At 42.8% G+C, this 21282-nt stretch overlaps 1 protein-coding gene across 1 annotated transcript in view; it reads right to left on the reverse strand.

Moving 5' to 3' along the window:
• Window positions 1-640: 640 nt before the first annotated feature.
• The window catches only part of LOC132825298 (kinesin-like protein KIF19), a 303850-nt gene continuing 283208 nt past the window's right edge, over window positions 641-21282 (reverse strand). The window contains exon 19 of the mRNA XM_060840402.1: window positions 641-760. Within this exon, the coding sequence (XP_060696385.1) occupies window positions 641-760 (120 nt within the window). The remainder of the gene's footprint in view (window positions 761-21282) is intronic.

The raw sequence follows: 21282 nt of genomic DNA on the forward strand, positions 1-21282 counted from the left end.
CAAGCCTCTCATTACCTTGTATACCTCAATCAGGTCACCTCTCTTCCTTCTCTCCAGAGAGAAAAGACTGGAGCTTAGTCAGCCTCTCTTTGTAAGACAAGCCCTCCAAGTCCAGGCAGCATTCTGGTAAACCTTCTTTGCATCCTCTTTAAAGCCTCCGTATCTTTCCTATAATAGGGTGACCAGATCTGGACACAATATTCAAGTATTTATATATATCTATAATTTTAATCTATACTTATACATAAATTTCCTTTCATTTGAAACAAGAACTCCTCTTTGGTAACTCTTTAAAACAAAAATCAAGCGTTCCTCGCTACATGGGTTGGTATTGGTGGTGAAAAGAAACAGCCTCAGTATCAACAGTTTTCCACAATAGAGACGGGGAAATAAACATTAAACACAAAGGGAAAAGGTATCTCTAACACTTGAGTGTGATCTAGGAAAGATGGTGGTCCCAGCCCTGTTGCAAGTAGTCCATTTCAGAAGGCTAGTTTTCATTTAGAACCATTGTGCCATGGCACAGTGCAGACAGTCTGCGTTCAACATTGGTCTTGTATTTCTGGGTGTTGTCAATATCAGCAGGATCTTGCAGAGCCTTTGTCAAGCCTTCCAATAATAATGCTGCTTTGTGGTATCCTTATGTGATGTCCTCTGTTTGCTGAAACATTTCATCAAGTGCAGCTGACTGTATCATTTCCATCGCATAGCTGTAGATCAGTTTCTCTGCAGTAACACTGTTGATTTCATCCACAAATCTCTGTTTATCAGAGAAGGAACAATTCAGTTTTTCAGTAAGCTTTTTGCAAAAGGAGATGCAGCACTTGTACAGATCATTCAAATTTTTAACAACTTGCTTAACTGCTGTCGATGGGTTCAGCTTGCCTGACTTAACCTGGTCTTTTGCAAGATGCAAAGAAGATGCCAACAGCTGAGATCCTTTCGTGTATAGTACAAGTTACTCCACTTGTCCCCACTCCTTGTTGAGATGACTAGTCTGATCAACCACAACACTCTCCTGGATTTGATAGAGAGAGTGCCTCTATCTAGGTCCAAACTACCTCCTTACACCACTGCAATATCCATAATGCATTCTGCAAATATCAGCATTGTATTCAGGTGTCGCAAGGTATCTGTATGTTCTCTCTCCATTAAGGTCTCTTCTGGCAATTCTGGACCTTTGAATGTGATAAACCCTTCTAAGCTAGGAGGCGAGGTACCAAACATCATGTACTTCAAACTGGAACAATCTACTGATCTGGTCTGTATCCCTATATTTCCTATTCTCGATACCCTGCCTATTCATGCATCTGTTTAAATGCCTCTTAAATGTTGCTATCATACCTGCTTCTACCACCTACCCGGCAGCACATTCTAAGAACTTAACACTCAGTGTTAAAAAAAAACTGCCTCACACATCTCCTTTAAATTCCACTTCCCCCTCCCCCACCAAACTATGCCCTCTAGTTTTTGACAAATCCACCCTGAGAAAAAGATTCCAACTATCCACCTTATCCATACCTCTCATAATTTTGTATACAGGCGCTTCTATCAGGTCGCCCTGAAGCTATTTATTACCACTGCTTGCTTGGAATATTTTATTTCACAGTAACAGCACGCTTGCTGCTTTGCTGCTGTACAGGGAGTTTCCAGTGTTTTACAGCTTCCCACCATTCACAGGCAAATTGAAAAGGTCCTGTCTCTTTTGAGGATTCATTGTATGAATCCTGACGTTCATAACTTTAATAAACAATTCCCGCTTAATCTCTATTTCACGAAATGATTTTTGCCCCTCGCAATCTAAGTAAATGATTCCTGCTCTTATTGCTGCTTTTTTGAAGGATCCTCTGATTTTCTTGTGTCCTGAAGAAACTGTCCTATTCCCACTGGACTAGATGGGCTTAGGTTTTTAATCTGCCCAATATTATCAGTTATTATTGCCTTGGTGATGCTCATAGTCAGATGAAAACTCCTTTCATGGTAGCTTTCTTCATTTTTTGGTATCTGGCTGATAAGGCATTGATGTTCAATCTGAGCTGTAAGTAATATTTTAACTTCAGTTGTCAGTGTGGATTGCTGCACCATTTTAAAATTTCCCCAACCCACCGGGGATTTTAAGCTATACCCACAGAGACTCCAATATCAGTTCACTCACTGCTGAACCCCAATTCAGGACATCTCCCATTGACCGCTGCTTCACGAAAGACCCTGCATCTGCTTTGATGTTCCTAATATTCCTTCTCCTGCGAGTTGCTAATTTTCCGTTGCAGTATGTCTCTTACCAGGTTTGAGCTTCTTGTTGAGGAAGGTCATGAGGATTTCTTCTGTAAGGATCTTAAATCTTCAGTTCTTTTTTGCTGCTGACTATTCTGTATTAGCAGGCAACTTCAAGTTAGGCCTGAGTCGACGAGCAATCAAATCAAGTGCGCATTGCTGCCATCACGTTGTGTGAGCAGGGCCTGCTGACTGTGTTTGAGCTGCTGTTCATGGTGGAGGTTGCTACCACCTTCCTCTTTAATTGTACGAAACACCAGGGGCTGTTTAACTAATGTCATAGAGTCATAGAGATGTACAGCATGGAAACAGATCCTACGGTCCAACCCGTCCATGTCGACCAGATATCCCAACCCAATCTAGTCCCATCTGCCAGCACCCAGACAATATCCCTCCAAACCCTTCCTATTCACATACCCATCCAAATGCATCTTAAATGTTGCAATTGTATCAGCCTCCACCACTTCCTCTGGCAGCTCCTTCCATACCCATACCACCCTCTGTGTGAAAACGTTGCCCCTTAGGTCTCTTTTATATCTTTCCCCTCAGACCCTAAATCTCTGTGTTCTAGTTCTGGACTCCCCGATCCCAGGGAAAAGACTTTGCCTATTTACCCTATCCATGCCCCTCATAATTTTGTAAACCTCTATAAGGTCACCCCTCAGCCTCCGACGCTCCAGGGAAAACAGCCCCAGCCTGTTCAGCCCCTCCCTATAGCTCAAATACTCCAACCCTGGCAACATCCTTCTAAATCTTTTCTGAACCCTTTCAAGTTTTGCAACATCTTTCCGATAGGAAGGAGACCAGAATTGCACACAATATTCCAACAATGGCCTAACCAATGTCCTGTACAGTCGCAACATGACCGCCCAACTCCTGTACTCAATACTCTGACCAATAAAGGAAATCATACCAAACCCCTTCTTCATTATCCTATCTACCCGCGACTCCACTTTTAAGGAGCTATGAACCTGCACTTCTTGTTCAGCAACACTCCCTAGGACCTTACCATTAAGTGTATAAGTCCTGCGAAGATTTGCTTTCCCAAAATGCAGCACCTCGCATTTATCTGAACTAAACTCCATCTACCACTTCTCAGCCCATTGGCCCATCTGGTCAAGATCCTGTTGTAATCTGAGGTAACCCTCTTTGCTGTCCACTATACCTCCAATTTTGGTGTCATCTGCAAACTTACTATCTGTACGTCTTCTGCTCATATCCAAATCATTGATGTAAATGACAAAAAGTAGAGGACCGAGCACCGATCCTTGTGGCACTCCACTGCTCACAGGCCTCCAGTCTGAAAAACAACCCTCCACCACCACCCTCTATCTTTTACCTTTGAGCCAGTTCTGTATCCAAATGGCTAGATATCCATGTATCCCATGAGATCTAATCTTGGTAATCGGTTTCCCATGGGGAACCTTGTCGAATGCCTTACTGAAGTCCATATAGATCACACCTACCGCTCTGCCCTCATCAATCCTCTTTGTTACTTCATCAAAAAACCCAAACAAGTTTGTGAGACATAATTTCCCACACACAAAGCCATGTTGACTCTCCCTAATCAGTCCTTGCCTTTACAAATACATGTACATCCAGTCCCTCAGGATTTCCTGCAACAACTTGCCCACCACCGAGGTCAGGCCAACTGGTCTATAGCTCCCTGGCTTGTCCTTCTTAAACAGTGGCACCACGTTTGCCAACCTCCAGTCTTCCGGCACCTCACCTGTGACTACTGATGATACAAATATCTCAGCAAGAGGCCCAGCAATCACTTCTCTAACTTAGAACATAGAACAATACAGCGCAGAACAGACCCATCAACCCTTGATGTTGCGCCGACCTGTGAACTATTTTCAGCTCGTCCCCCTACACTATCCCAAAATCATCCATGTGCTTTTCTAAGGATTGTTTAAATCTCCTTAATGTAGCTGAATTGACTACATTAGCAGGTAGTGCATTCCATGCCCTTACCACTTTCTGCATAAAGAACCTGCCTCTGACATCTGTCTTAAATCTATCACCCCTCAATTTGTAATTATACCTCCTCGTACATACTGACGTCATCATCCTAGGAAAAAGACTTTCACTGTCTAGCCTATCTAATCCTCTGATCATCTTGTATGTCTCTATCGAATCCCCTCTTAGCCTTCTTTTCAATGAGAACAGACCCAAGTCTCTCAGCCTTTCCTCATAAGACCTTCCCTCCAGACCAGGCAACATCCTGGTAAATCTCCTCTGCACCTTTTCCAATGCTTCCACATCCTTCCCAAAATAAGGGGACCAGAACTGTACACAATATTCCAAGTGTGGCCGCACCAGCTTTTTGTATAGTTGCAGCATAATATTGCAGCTCTGGAACTCAATTCCTCTACGAATGAATGCCTTCTTAACAGCACTATCCACCTGGGTGGAAACTTTCAAGGATCTATGTACAAAGACTCCAAGATCCCTCTGCACATCCACACTACCAAGAATCTTTCCTTGACCCAGTACTCTGCCTTCCTGTTATTCTTTCCAAAGTGCATCACCTCACATTTAGCTGCATTGAACTCCAATTCCCACAGAGTTCTCAGATACACTTGATCAGGTCCTGGGGATTTATCCGCCTTTACCCGTTTCAAGACATCCAGCACTTCCTCTTCTGTAATATGGACATTTTGCAAGATGTCACCATCTATTTCCCTACAGTCCATATCTTCCATTTCCTTTTCCACAGTAAACACTGATGCAAAATACTCATTTAGTATCTCCCCCATTTTCTGCAGCTCCACACAAAGGCTGCCTTACTGATCTTTGAGGGGCCCTATTCTCTCCCTAGTTACTCTTTTGTCCTTAATGTATTTGTAAAAACCCTTTGGATTCTCCTTAATTCTATGTGCCAAAGCTATCTCATGTTCCCTTTTTGCCCTTATGATTTCCCTCTTAAGTATACTCCTACTTCCTTTATACTCTTCTCAGGATTCACTTGATCTATCCTGTCTTTACCTTACATATGCTTTCTTCTTTTTCTTAACCAAACCCTCAATTTCTTTAGTCACCCAGCATTCCCTATACCTACCGGTCTTTCGCATAAACCAAATCATCCAACGACATTTCCGCCACCTCCAAATGCACCCCATCACCAGGATATATTTCCCTCCCCACCTCTTTCCACCTTCCGCAAAGACCATTCCCTCCATGACTACCTGGCCAGGTCCACACCCCCCAACAACCCAACCTCCCATCCTGGCACCTTCCCCTGCCACAGCAGGAATTGCAAAACCTGCACCCACACCTCCTCCCTCATCTCCATCCAAGGCCCTAAAGGAGCCTTCCACATCCATCAAAGTTTTACCTGCACATTCACCAATGTCATTTACTGTATTCGTTGTTCCCGATGCGGTCTCCTCTACATTTGGGAGACTGGACGCCTCCTAGCAGAGCTCTTTAGGGAACATCTCTGGGACACCTGCATCAATCAACCACACTGCCCCGTGGTCCAATATTTCAACTCCCTCTCCCACTCAGTCGAGGACATGGAGGTCCTGGGCCTCCTTCACCGCCGCTCCCTCACCACCTGACACCTGGAGGAAGAACGCCTCACATTCCGACTCGGAACACTTCAACCCCAGGGCATCAATGTGGATTTCACCAGTTTCCTCTTTTCCCCTTCCACCACCTCACCCCAATTCCAAACTTCCAGCTCAGCACTGTCCCCATGACTTGCCTATCTTCCTTTCCATCTATCCACTCCACCCTTCTGTCTGACCTATCATCTTCATCCCATCCCCATTCACCTATTGTACTCTTTGTTACCTTCCCCCACCCTCCTTCCTGACCTATCACCTTCATCCCCACTCCCATTCAACCTATTGTACTCTATGCTACTTTCTCCCCACCCCCAACCTCCTCTCATTTATCTCTCTACCCTGCAGGCACTCTGCTTCTATTCCTGATGAAAGGCTTTTGCCCGAAACGTCGATTTTCCTACTCCTTGGATGCTGACTGAACTGCTGTGCTTTTCCAGTACCATTCTAACCCAGAATTCTGGTTGCCAGCATCTGCAGTCATTATTTTTACCTAGTTTTTTGTTTCACCCTGACATGAAAATACTTTCTCTGGATTCTTGTTATCTCATTTCTGAAGGCTTCCCATTTTCGAACCATCCCTTTACCTGCGAACATCTGCCCCCAATCAGCTTTCAAAAGATAGTACAGCACAGAACAGGCCCTTCAGCCCACCATGTTGTGCTGACCACTGATCCTCATGTATGCACCCTCAAATTTCTGTGACCATATGCATATCCAGTAGTCTCTTAAATGTCCTCAATGACCTTGCTTCCACAACTGCTGCTGGCAACGTATTCCATGCTCTCACAACTCTCTGTGTAATGAACCCGCCTCTGACATCCCCTCTATACTTTCCTCCAACTAGCGTAAAACTATGACCATTTCTGCCCTGGGAAATAGTCTCTGACTATCGACTCTATCTATACCTCTCATTATCTTGTATACCTCAATTAGGTCCCCTCTTCTCTTCCTTTTCTCCAATGAAAAAAGTCCAAGCTCAGTCAACCTCTCTTCATAAGATAAGCCCTCCAGTCCAGGCAGCATCCTGGTAAACCTCCTCTGAACCCTCTCCAAAGCATCCACATTTTTCCTATAATAGGGCGACTAGGACCGGATGCAGTATTCCAAATGTGGTCTCATCAAAGTTTTATAGAGCTGCAACAAGATCTCATGACTCTTAAACTCAATCCCCCTGTTAATGAAAGCCAAAACACCATATACTTTCTTAACAACCTTGTCCACTTGGGTGGCCTTTTTAAGGGATCTATGTACCTGCACACCAAGATCCTCTGTTCCTCCACACTGCCAAGAATCCTATCCTTAATCCTGTATTCAGCTTTCAAATTTGACGTTCCAAAATGCATCACTTCGCATTTATCCAGGTTGAACTCCAGATCTTGCCTAATACCGTCAAAATTGGAATTTCTCCAATTTAGAACTTCAACTTTTAGATCTGGTCTATCCTTTTCCATCACTATTTTAAATCTAATAGAATTATGGTTGCTGGCCCCAAAGTGCTCCCTCACTGACACCTCAGTCACCTGCCCTCCCTTATTCCCAAGAGTAGGTCAAGTTTTGCACCTTCTTTGGTAGGTACATTCACATACTGAATCAGAAAGTTGACTTGTACGCACTTAACAAATTCCTCTCCATCTAAACCTTTAACACTATGGCAGTCCCAGTCTATGTTTGGAAAGTTAAAATCCCCTACCATAACCACCTTATTATTCTTAAAGATAGCCGAGATCTCCTCACAAGTTTGTTTCTCAATTTCCCTCTGACTATTAGGGGGTCTGTAATACAATCACAATAAGGTGATTATCCCTTTTGTTATTTCTAAGTTCCACTCAAATAACTTCCCTGGATGTATTTCCGGGAATATTCTCCCTCAGTACAGTTGTAATGCTATCCCTTATCAAAAATGCCATTCCCCCTCCTCTCTTGCCTCCCTTTCTATCCTTCCTGTAGCATTTGTATCCTGGAACATTAAGCTGCCAGTCCTGCCCATCCCTGAGCCATGTTTCTGTAATTGCTATGATATCCCAGTCCAATGTTCCTAACCATGCCCTGAGTTCATCTGCTTTCCGTATTAGGCCCCTTGCATTGAAATAAATGCAGTTTAATTTATTAGTCCTATCTTGTCCCTGCCTTCCCTGACTGTTTTACTCGCTTCTGTTCTCAACTGTGCCAATCTCAGATTGATCTCTTTCCTCACTATTTCCCTGAGTCCCATCCCCCCCACCTTACTAGTTTAAATCCTCCCGAGCAGCTTTTGCAAATTTCCCAGCCAGTATATTAGTCCCCTTCCAATTTAGGTGCAATCCGTCCTTCTTGTACAGGTCACTGCTACCCCAAAAGAGATTCCAATGATCCAAAAATGTGAATCCTTCTTCCATACACCAGCTCCTCAGCCATGCATTCATCTGCTCTATCCACCTATGGGCTGCACGGTGGCACAATGGTTAGCACTGCTGCCTCACAGCGGCAGAGTCCCGGATTCAATTCCTGCCTCAGGTGACTGACTGTGTGGAGTTTGCACATTCTCCCCGTGTCTGCGTGGGTTTCCTCCAGGTGCTCTGGTTTCCTCCCACAGTCCAAAAATGTGCAGATTAGGTGAATTGGCCATGCTAAATTACCCGTAGTGTTAGGTGAAGGGGTAACTGGAGGGGATGATTCTGGGTGGGTTGCGCTTCGGTGGGTCGGTGTGAACTTGTTGGGCCGAAGGGCCTGTTTCCACACTGTAAGTAATCTATTCCTGCTCTTACTGGGAGTAATCTAGAAATTAGTCTTCTCGAGGACCTCCACTTTAAATGTCTGCCTAACTCCCTGTAATCTCCCTTCAGAATCTCATCCTTTTCCTTTCCTATGTCGTTGGTTCAAATATGGACAATGATATCTTGCTGGCCCCTCTCCCCTGTGAGAACATTCTGCACCCTCTCTGAGACACCCTTGATCCTGGCACCAGGGAAGCAACACACCATTCTGCTTTTTCACTGCTGGCCACAGAAACGTCTGTCTGTACCTCGGACTACAGAATCCCATAACACAATTGAACTCTTGGAAGCTGTCGTACCCCTCGCTGCATTAGAGCCAGTCTCAATACCAGAAACTTGGCTGTTTGTGTTATGTTCCCCTGAGAATCCATCACCCCCTACATTTTCCAAATCAGCATACCTGTTTGAAATGGGTATATCCACAAAAGACTCCTGCATTAGCTGCCTACCTCTCTTACTTTTCCTGGAGTTAACCCATGTGACTGTATCTGAGACTTTCCCTCCTTCCTATAAGTGCCATCTATCATATACTGTTGCTGTTGCAAATTCCTCATTGCTTCTAACTGTCTCTCTAACCACTCCATTCGATCTAATAAGATTTGCATCCAACAGCATTTATGGAAGATATAATTCGCAGTAACCCTTAAACTCTCTTTAAACTCCCACATCAGACAAGAAGTACATATCACTGTACTAAAGGCCATTTTTGCTCCTTCACAATTTACAGACCCAGAAAATAACACCGTCTTATTCCTCTACAAAACACTGCCCCAGGTTAAATTAATAGTTATGGCTTCTATTTTAAGGTTAATCAAGAGACATATCTCTAAAAACACACAATCAAGAAGAACCCACTCGACTCACTATTGCAGCCTTTCTATTGGACACACTTAAAAAAACAATTAACTTATCTGATTCTGTGCTGTGAACTTTGCCCAAACAGTTCCTCCAAGATTAGTTGTAAATTTCATTGTTTGCTAATTTTCCCAGACACACTCCGATGTCCAGCAATACATGAATTCAAAACTGCAAAGGCAGTAACTGTGCAGGTCCTCTCTCTCTCTCTCTTCTCCTGCACTGTCCTCACCATGTGCTTCCTTTGTCTGTTCTTCTCCCTTGTAAAACTGCTGTTGTTTTGACTTTTTTCCTAAAGTTTCAAAACAATGCAACAGCATATAAAACAGTAATTGTTGCTCCTGGAATTTGAGGAAATCACCTCCAACACCTAAAATATCTCAATAAAGGAGCAGCCAGAAATTTTTCCCGTCCTCCATGTGACTGAGGAAAACCACTTACTGGTGTAACTGGAAGAGTCTGTTGTAGTTAACAAGGTCTAGTTTATTCCATGATGGCAACTAGTTATAGGTTACTAGTCTGACAGGTAATGATAGGATTCCATTATTCTGATGGGACTTCGAGGAGGACTAGACATGATGTCTCACTCTTTCAAGCTGCTCTGCCCACAACTCTATATGATATCATCATAGAGGGTGCTCTCCAGTATTAACCCTTTCAGTGTTTGCAGATCACCGGGGCAGCACAGTGGTTAGCACTGCTGCCTCACAGCGCCAGAAACCCGGGTTCAATTACCACTTCAGGCAACTGTCTGTGGAGTTTGCACACTCTCCCAGTGTCCGCATGGGTTTCCTCCGAGTGCTCCGGTTTCCTCCCACAGTCCAAAAATGTGCAGGTTAGGTGAATTAGCTGTAGTGTTAGGTGAAGGGGTATGGTCTGGATGGGTTGTTCTTCGGAGGGTCTGTGTGGATTTCTTGGGCCGAAGGGCCTGTTTCCACAATGTAAGTAATCTAATCTAATCTATAAAATAGAATACAGTGCTGTATAACAGGGATGCAAATCTCTCATTTGTTTTCAAAATAGTGGGTGAGGCCCTCTTCACAACATTAAGTTCTAAATGCAGTTTAATTTATTAGTCCTATCTTGTCCCTGCCTTCCCTGACTGTTTTACTCGCTTCTGTTCTCAACTGTGCCAGTCTCAGATTGATCTCTTACCTCACTATTTCCCTGAGTCCCATCCCCCCCACCTTACTAGTTTAAATCCTCCCGAGCAGCTTTTGCAAATTTCCCAGCCAGTATATTAGTCCCCTTCCAATTTAGGTGCAATCCGTCCTTCTTGTACAGGTCACTTCTACCCCAAAAGAGATTCCAATGATCTCTTTCTATCTCTCTGCCTGCCTATCAGATTGGAAAGAATATTTTCAATAAAGTTGTTGTAAATTGCAGGATAAATTATATTCAGGTATGCTGTAATAATGGCAATAAAAATACACTATCAATCTTCAACTTTCATCATTTACTTTTAATACCAGAGATTTGCTTGGATTAAAAATGGTTTTAAAAAGGATGTTACTAACTCAAAAGGATACTAATGGCTGCTATGATCAACTGACAAACTGAAGCAACCCATGAAATATACAAAAATGGCTACTTTGGGAATTACAATTTTAAGCCAAAAGTATTGCAAGTCAGCAAAGTCTCCAAACATTTGCATATTGGGTTTTACTCACATAGTAAATTCACATATTGGAGTGTAAGGTCATTTGAGGAATGTTAAAATGGAGCTAGACTTAGAATATTTAAATTAAATATTTCAGTAGCTTGCTTTGGACAACAGAGAAAGTAAGTAACATGCACTGATAACAGCAAGGATACTCTTTTCTTCCTCTTGAATACAAACTTTTTAAAAAGTGCCTGAGAGAAAAATAACATTTACTGAGAACCAAATTTCACCATTCTGAAGAACCAAAACAGCTAAACAGTTCTCAGTCATTCTCACAACACAAGGATTCTAAGAGCTTTTAACTGTAATTGCCTTGTCTTTATCTTCTGGTGTGGACAAGATATCATTATCCTCTTCATTCTTTGTAAGTTTATTGCCTGTGTTTATGTGCAATATTTATGTTGCATTTTTATTATCTTCTTCCAGGGAAGTAGGTAATAAAACCCCTCTTTCTTTCATTCAAGGTAACTGTATAATTATCTCCTTTGTTTTGATTTGGCTAACAAAATTTCAATTGAAGTGTGAAAGCTGTATGCTCAAAAAAATTAAAAATACAAGTTCTGCCCACCGAACGGGGATTAAATGTTGCAGAACAGATCACCCCTCCTCACCTCCTCATACCTTATTATCCACCAACCTTCATATCTTTCTCTCCCTCTGGTTTGTTACATGATGCTATTCACTGACAATAATGAATCAACAATTTGACTAAAAGATCAACTCAGTTGATGGATGGATTTAGAAACTGCCTTTTCCATTTAAAACCACAATTGGAATTCATTTTGTACCCTATAGGATGACAGTCAATCCAGGGAAAACCCTGGTCTTAAACAATTTGCAGTAATGTAAGCGTCAAACACCTTCATTTATTTGGCCTTAAACTGGAAGTTTGAATTAAGTCATGAAGATGAAATTAGAGTATAGAAAAGCCAGTGTCACAGTGTACAGCAGTAGATGCTCCTCAGAAGTTGCCACTAAAGCACTATAGTATGAATAATAATGGCGAGCTTTGCTCTGCAGCTGGATCTAATACATCTGACTTGGGAATGCTAACCTGAATTAGGCAAAGTGTTCCATTTCCTGCAGAATCCTCCTTGATCAGCAGAAACATTCACCAGTTATTAATTAACTGTATAGTGTGTGACAGTGACTATTGTTCAGAGATTATATGCAAAGTCTGAACGAAAGGTTGCACGGGGCAGGCTTGTAGCCATTGGATTTTACTTAAACAGATTTTTTAAGATTTGAGAGGACTTGTTAGGGTGGGTACCATGAGGACGTTTCGTCTTGTGGAGAGAAACTAAAACTAGGGGACCTAAATACAACATAGAACAGTACAGCACAGGAATAGGCACTTCAATCCAACCTAACTTCAGAACAAGAGGTTCCCCTTTTAAGATGAAGTTGAGGAGAATTTATTTTCCCTCAGAGTTCTTTGCCTGTAGAATTCTCTTCCCCGGAGAGCAGTAGAGAGACTGCATCATTCGACTTTTTCTGGGTTGATGAACAATGGAGTCAAGGGCTAAGTGCAATAGACATGTAAATAGAGCTGAGACAATAAATAGATCAATCATGATCTCACTGATTCCCCAGATGGCTTACTCCTGCTCCTAATTTCTATGTTCCTACTGATTTATTATAATATAGATTCCAAACCAAACAGGACTGTGCTTTTAATACAGTTACATGGCATCAAACATGCTATTTGCCTCGCCAGATCTTGGAGTGTAGGTTCATAGCTCCTTGAAAGTGGAATCACAGATAAGTAGGATAGTAAAGAAGGTGTTTGGTATGCTTTCTTTGTTGGTCAGAGTATTGAGTACAGGAGTTGGGAGGTCATGTGCAGTTGTACAGGACATTGGTTAGGTCACTGTTGGAATATTGCGTGCAATTCTGGTCTCCTTCCTGTCGGAAAGCTGTTGTGAAACTTGAAAGAGTTCTGAAGAGATTTGAAAAATGTGTTGCTGGAAGTGCAGCAGGTCAGGCAGCATCCAAGGAGCAGGAGAATCGACGTTTTGGGCATAAGCACTTCTTCAAGAAGGGCTTATGCCCAAAACATCGATTCTCCTGCTCCTTGGATGCTGTCTGATCTGCTGCGCTTTTCCAGCAACACATTTTTCAGCTCTAATCTCCAGCATCTGCAGTCCTCACTTTCTCTCTCTGAAGAGATTTACAAGGATGTTGCCAGGGTTGGAGAATTTGAGATATAGGGAGAGGCTGAACAGGCTGGGGCTGTTTTCACTGGAGCGTCGGAGGCTGAGGGGTGACCTTATAGAGGTTTACAAAATTATGAGGGGCATGGATAGGGTAAATAGGCAAAGCCTTTTCCCTGGGGTCGGGCAATCCAGAACTAGAGGACATAGGTTTAGGGTGAGAGAGAAAAGATGTAAGAGAGACCTAAGACACAACTTTTTCACACAGAGGGTGGTTCGTGTATGGAAGTAGTTGCCAGAGGAAGTGGTGGAGGTTGGTACAATTGCAACATATATTATGCATTTGGATGGGTATATGAATAGGAAGTGTATGGAGGGATATGGGCTGGGTGCTGGCAGGTGGGACTAGATTGGGTTGGTATATTCCAACAGTGGACGGGTTGGATCAAAGGGTCTGTTTCCATGCTGTACACTCTATAACTGTTGCAGTCTAATGGGCTTACTGTTCAGTCAGTCAGTTATAGATGTGCATTGTACAATACCAGCAATAAGCACAGAGCCCAGACTTATGCACGTAAGGCTATGTTTTTGTAATCATATAAACACATTGTTAATAAACTTCAAGATATCCAAGTCAATAAAGACCAAACTTTGATATATAGATACCTAAGCTAGCATATAACAAAAACTACAAAATGCATCACCTTCTTGTATCTCGGTCTGTTTGGTGTATCCAAATATAACAAACAATTGGGACATTACAAATCACAGCCGGGACCAAACCGATTACATATTGCCCCAATAATCACAATTTTAACCAAACTGTTATAAACAACTAGAAGTGATTTATGTGCCTAATTTATATTATGAAATTATCTTCCATTTTATCATATTTCACAGGAAAATTAGTAATGTTTTCAACAGGGTTTTGTTACAGCATGAAGAGTGATTAAAAAGAGTGATCCAGCCTAACTCCACTGTCCAGTACTTGGTCCAGAGCCTTGTGGGTTACAGAATTACAAATGCATTTTCAAGCATTTTTAAAAAAAAGTGTTGAGGGTTTCAGATAGTGAGTTCTAAACCCTTCTGATGAAAGGCTTTTACCTGAAGCGTCGATTCTCCTGCTCCTTGGATACTGCCTGACCTGCTGTGTTTTTCCGGCACCACACTCTAGATTCTTGTTCTCCAGCATCTGCAGTCTTCACTTTCACCTCCAGACCACACTATCCTCTGGGCAAAAACAATGCTGCTAAGTTTCCCTTTAATCCTCCTACAAATTACTTCCAATTTATATTTCTTGGTTCTTATCTTATGCTGGGAGAAATATTCCTTCCCAATCACTCAGAACTGAATATACTTCAATTAACTCTCCTATCAGCTTCCTCTGTTTGAGAGGAAACAACTCCAGCATATCTGATCTCTCCTCATTCTTCATTCCTGGCAACATCCTTGTAAATCACATCTGTTCGCTCTTATGCTTGCTGGAATGGAGTAACCAGAATTGTACTCCTGCAATGCGCTAATTAGTGTTTCATCCAGATTTAGGATAATATTGAATGTAGAACAATACAGCACAGGAACAGGCTCTTTGGCCCAGCATGTCTGTGCCAACTATGATGCTATTCTGAAACTAATCCCATCTGCCTGTACATGATTCACATCCTTCTGTTCCCTGCCTATACACATGTTTGAACATTTTTAAAATATTGCTACTGTATCTGCTTCTGACAATTCCCATATGAGTGCATTTCAGGAACCTACCACCCTCTATGTTAAAGACTTTCCTTTAAACTTACCCCCTCTCACAGTAAATCCATGCCCTCCTAATATTTGACATTTCCACCCTGGGAAAAAAGGCTGACTATCTATGCGATCCATGCCCCTCGTAATTTTATATATTTCTATCAGGTTGTCCCCTCAGCCTTCAATGCTCTAGTGAAAACAATCCAAGTTTGCCCAACCTCTCATTATAGCGAATACATTCCAATCCAGGCAACATCCTGGTAAACCTAACTGCACCATCTTGAAAGTTTTACATTCTTCCAGAACTGCATATACAACACTCTAAATGCGGCCTGACCAAAGCCTTATACAGTTGCAGCATGACAACTTTTAGTCTCAATATCCTGAACAATGAGGGGAAGCATTCCATATGCCTTCTTTACCAAGTTGTCCACTTTGTGTTGCCACCTTCAGTGAGCTATGCACTTTGGCACCAAGATCCTTCTGTATATCAATGCTCCTAAGAGTCCTGCCATTTACTATATATTTTCCTTTTGCATTTGACCTCCCAAAATGTATCACCTCAACCTTGCTCGATTCACCTCCATCTGCAATTTATCCACCCAACTTTCCAGCTGATCTATATCCTGCTGCATCCTTTGAATTTTGCTACTGCAAAAAATACAGAGATATGGCATTGAGGGTGAATTGGAGGTTTGGATTAGGAATTGCTGGCTGGAAGAAGACAGAGGGTAGGAGTTGGTGGTAAAGGTTCATCTTGGAGTGCAGTTACCAGCGGTGTTCTGCAAGGATCTGTTTTGGGACCATTGCTGTTTGTCATTTTTATAAATGATCTGGAGGAGGGGCTAGAAGGTTGAGTGAGCAAGTTTGTGGATGATACGAAAGTCGGTGGAGTTGTTGACAGTGAGGAAGGATGTGGCAGGTTACAACGGAATATAGATAAGCTGCAGAACTGGGCAGAAAGGTGGCAAATGGAGTTCAATGTAGCTAAGTGTGAAGTGATTCACTTTGGTAAGAGTAACAAGAAGATGGGGTACTGGGCTAATGGTTGGATACTTGGTAGTGTGGATGAGCAGAGGGATCTTGGTGTCCATGTACACAGATCTCTGAAAGTTGCCACCCAGGTAAATAGTGCTGTGAAGAAGGCATATGGCGTACTGGCTTTTATTGGTAGAGGAATTGAGTTCCGTAGTCCTGAGGTCATGTTGCAGTTGTATAAGACTCTGGTGCAGCTGCATCTGGAGTTTTGGTCACCATACTATAGGAAGGATGTGGAGGCACTGGAACGGGTGCAGAGGAGGTTTACCAGGATGTTGCCTGGAATGGTAGGAAGATCGTTTGAGGAAAGGCTGAGGCACTTGGGGCTGTTCTCATTGGAGAAAAGAAGGTTTAGGGGTGACTTGACAGAGGTGTACAAGATGATTAGGGGTTTAGATAGGGTTGACCATGAGAACCTTTTTCCACGTATGGAGTCAGCTATTACGAGGGGGCATAGCTTTAAATTAAGGGGTGGTAGGTATAGAACAGATGTAAGGGATAGATTCTTTACTCAGTGAGTCGTGAGTTCATGGAATGCCCTGCCAGTAGCAGTGGTGGACTCTCCCTCTTTATGGGCATTTAAATGGGCATTAGATAGACATATGGAGGATAGTGGGCTACTGTAGGTTAGGTGGGCTTGGCTTGGCGCAACATTGAGGGCCGAAGGGCCTGTACTACGCTGTATTTTTCTATGTTCTATGTTCTATATCTTTCCTCATTATCAACAACTCCACCAACATTCAAGTCATCTGCAAACTTAGTAATCAGACCACCAACATTTTCATTCAAATCATGTACATATATTACAAACTGGTCACAGACCTTCAGTTAGGAAAATACGTTCCACAACTACCCGCTATCTTCTATGTCCAGACCAATTTTGTATCTAACTTGCCAGCTCACCATGGATTCCTTGCGATTTGATCTTTTGGACAAGCCTACCACGAAAGACATGGTCAAATGCATTAGGTAAAGTCTATGTAGATAACAAACACTGCCTTACCCTTATCAAACATCTTCAGCTCTTCCTCAGAAAACTCCATCAAGTCTGTGAGACAAGACCTCCCTTGCATAAAACCATAATGTCTGTTCTTCTCCAATTACAACCAAATCTTGTCCCAATGAATCTTCTCCAATAATTTCCCTACACGTCATGTAAGGCTCACGAGCCTATAACTTCCTGGATTTTCTCTGTTGCCCTTCTTGAACAAAGAAACAACATTGGACCATTCTCCAGTCTTCTGTGATCTTGCCTGGGGCTAAACAGATTGCAAAGATACAAAAGTCAAGGTCCTAGAAATCTCCTCCCTTGCCTCTTTTAGTCTCTTGGGACTGGGGACTTATTTACCTTAATGGTTTTCAAGACACCCAACATCTCTTCCTCCTTTATATTGATATGTTTTAGAGAACCAACAAACCCTTCTCTAATCTTATCATCATCCATGTTCTTCTCCTTTGTGAATAACCAATGCAAAGTTCTCATTAAGGGCCTTACCACTTCCTCTGGCTCCATTGTCCTTGAATGGATCCATCCTTTTTCTAGCTTCCCTCTTTCTCCTAATATACATATAACATTCCTTGGGATTCTGCTTAATCCTATTTGCCAAGATCATTTCATGGCCCCTTCTAGCCCTCCTAATTTCTATGTTATTTTTGTTTCCTCTCTTCCCCAAGGTCCTGATTTGATTTCAGTTTCCGAAACCTTAATATGCTTTCTTTCTCTTGAAACTAAGTTTACAATTTGTCTTGTCATCCCAGATTCCAGAATCTTGCCATCCTTATTTCTCATCCTCAAAGGAACATGCTGGATTTGAATTCAGGTTTACTAGGTTTTAAAAGTTACATTCAAATACCTGCTAATTTCTCCTGTTCCTGCCTCATAGTGTTGTGACTGGCCTTCCCCCAATTTAGCATTTCACTGGAAGACCAGCCTTATCGTTTTACAAATATATTAAGGACAAAAGGGGAACTAGGGAGAGAATACAGCCCCTCAAAGATCAGCAAGGCGGCCTTTGTGTGGAGCCACAGAAAATGGGGGAGATACTAAATGAATATTTTGCATTAGTATTTACTGTGGAAAAGGATATGGAAGATATAGACAGTAGGGAAATCTTGGTGACATCTTGCAAAATGTCCAGATTACACAGGCGGAAGTGCTGGATGTCTTGCAACGGTTAAAGGTGGATAAATCCCCAGGACCTGATCAGGAGTACCCAAGAACTCTGTGGGAAGCTAGAGAAGTGATTGCTGGGCCTCTTTGTATCATCGATAGTCACAGATGAGGTGCCGGAAGACTGGAGGTTGGCAAATGTGGTGCCACTGTTTAAGAAGGGTGGTAAGGACAAGCCAGGGAACAATAGACCAGTGACCCTGACCTCGGTGGTGGGCAAGTTGTTGGAGGGAATCCTGAGGGACAGGATGTACATGTATTTGGAAAAGCAAGGACTGATTCGGGATCGTCAACATGACTTTATGCGTGGGAAATCATGTCTCACAAACTTGATGGAGTTTTCTGATGAAGTAACAAAGAAGACTGATGAGGGCAGAGCAGTAGATGTGAGCTATATGGACTTCAGTAAGGCATTCGACAAGGTTCCCCATGGGAAACTGATTACCAAGATTAGATCTCATGGAATACAGGGAGAACTAGCCATTTGGATACAGAACTGGCTCAAAGGTAGAAGACAGAGGGTGGTGGTGGAGGATTGTTTTTCAGACTGAAGGCCTGTGGCCAGTGGAATGCCACAAGGATCAGTGCTGGGCCCTCTACTTTTTGTCATTTACATCAATGATTTGGATGCGAGCATAAGAGGTACAGTTAGTAAATTTGCAGATGACACCAAAATTGGAGGTGTAGTGGACAGCGAAGAGGATTACCTCAGATTACAACAGGATTTGGACCAGACGGGCCAATAGACTGAGGAGTTGCAGATGGAGTTTAATTCAGATAAATGTGAGGTGTTGCATTTTGGGAAAGCAAATCTTAGCAGGACTTATACACTTAATGGTAAGATCCTAGGGAGTGTTGCTGAACAAAGAGAACTTGGAGTGCAGGATCATAGCTCCTTGAAAGTGGAGTCGCAGGTAGATAGGATAGTGAAGAAGACGTTTGGTTTGCTTTCCTTTATTGGTGAGAGTATTGAGTACAGGAGTTGGGCGGTCATGTTGCGGTTGTACAGGACATTGGTTAGGCCACTGTTGGAATATTACATGCAATTCTGGTCTCCTTCCTAGGATGTTGCGAAACTTGAAAGGTTTCAGAAAAAATTTACAAGGATGTTGCCTGGGTTGGAGGATCTGAGCTACAGGGAGAGGCTGAATAGGCTGGGGCTGTTTTCCCTGGAGCGTCGGAGGCTGAGGGGTGACCTTATAGAGGTTTACAAAATTATGAGGGGCATGGATAGAATAAATAGACAAAGTCTTTTCCCTGGGGTCTGGAAGTCCAGAACTAGAGGGTTCAATTCCCGCCTCAGGCGACTGACTGTGTAGAGTTTGCATGTTCTCCCCGTGTCTGCGTGGGTTTCCTCCGGGTGCTCCGGTTTCCTCCCACAGTCCAAAAATGTGCAAGTCAGGGGAATTGGCCATGCTAAATTACCCGTAGTGTTAGGCAATCTAAAAATTCTAGAACTTTAGGGTGAGAGGGGAACGATATAAAAGAGACCTAAGGGGCAGCTTTTTCACACAGAGGGTGGTACATGTATGGAATGAGCTGCCAGAGGATGTGGTGGAGGCTGGTACAATTGCAACATTTAAGAGGTATTTGGATGGGTATATGAATAGGAAGGGTTTGGTGGGATATGGGCCGGGTGCTGGCAGGTGGGACTAGATTGTCTTGGGATATCTGGTTGGCATGGACGGGTTGGACCGAAGGGTCTGTTTCCATGCTGTACATCTCTATGACTCTATAACTCTAATTATCTTAAAGCTGATGGAATTATGATTACTGTTCCCAAAATGCTCCCCCATTGAAATTTCAATCAATTGGCTAGGCTCATTTCCTCAATACAAGGTCTAAAATGATCTTTTCCCAGTTTGACTATCTAAATATTATTTCAAATATTTATACTTTCTGGATTCACCTAACAAAATCTGCCATATATAAGCCAATGGCACTAAGGGAGTCCCAGTGAATATTGGGAAATTAAATTCATCCGCTAAAACTACCCTGTTCTTTTTATATCTTTCCTTGATCTGCTTAAACATCTATTCCTCTACTTTTTGCTGGCTATTGGGAGGCCTACAGTATGACCCCACTATACAGTGAATGCACCTTTCTTATTCCCACATTCTAGCCATATGTACTCATAGTGGGTGGCACGGTGGCATAGTGGTTAGCACTGCTGCCTCACAGTGCCAGAGACCTGGTTCAATTCCTGCCTCAGGCGACTGACTGTGTGGAGTTTGCATGTTCTCCCCGTGTCTGCGTGGGTTTCCTCCCACTGTCCAAAAATGTGCAAGTCAGGTGGATTGGCCATGCTAAATTACCTGTAGTGTTAGGCAATCTAAATTCTCATACTCACTGGATGAGCCCGCTCTTAATCAATAATACAACTCAGCCTTTTTACATTTCAAACATCTATTTACTGGAATATTGAACTGCCAGTCCTGTCCTTCTCTCAACCAAGTTTCTGTAATGGTCACAACATCATAGTTCCATGTACTACTCCAGGCTCTAAGCTCACCTGCTTTGCTTGAAATACTCATTGTGTTAAAGTAAATACACTTCAGACTGCTAGTCCCACTATGTTCATTATTTTGGTGCTGTCTGTTCTCTCTACTAGATGAACTTGACTTTAGCCTCGTTGACCTACTGCCCTGGTTTCCATCTCCTTGCCACACTAGCTTAAACCCTCCCAAGTGGCACTGGCAAACTTCCCTGCCATTTCAGGTGCAGGTTCTACCTGCTCTGGAGATCCCAGTGATTCATATACCTGAAGCCCTCCTTCCTACACCAGCTCTTTAGCCAAGTAATCAAATGTATTAGCATTTTATTCCTACCCTCACTGGTACGTGGCACAGCACAGCAGGTAATCTTGAGATTGCAATTTGCTTTTCAACTTCTTATCTAACTCCCTAAATTTGCTTTGGAAGAGCTTATCTCTCTTTCTGTTTATGTTGTTCATACAATTATGGACCGTGACCTCAAGGTGCTTACCTTCCCCTTTCAGATTGTCCTGTACACGCTCAGAGACATCCTTGACCATGGAATCAGGGAAGCAACACACTAT

The sequence above is a fragment of the Hemiscyllium ocellatum genome, chromosome 20 (assembly GCF_020745735.1).
Source record: "Hemiscyllium ocellatum isolate sHemOce1 chromosome 20, sHemOce1.pat.X.cur, whole genome shotgun sequence".
NCBI lineage: Eukaryota > Metazoa > Chordata > Chondrichthyes > Orectolobiformes > Hemiscylliidae > Hemiscyllium > Hemiscyllium ocellatum.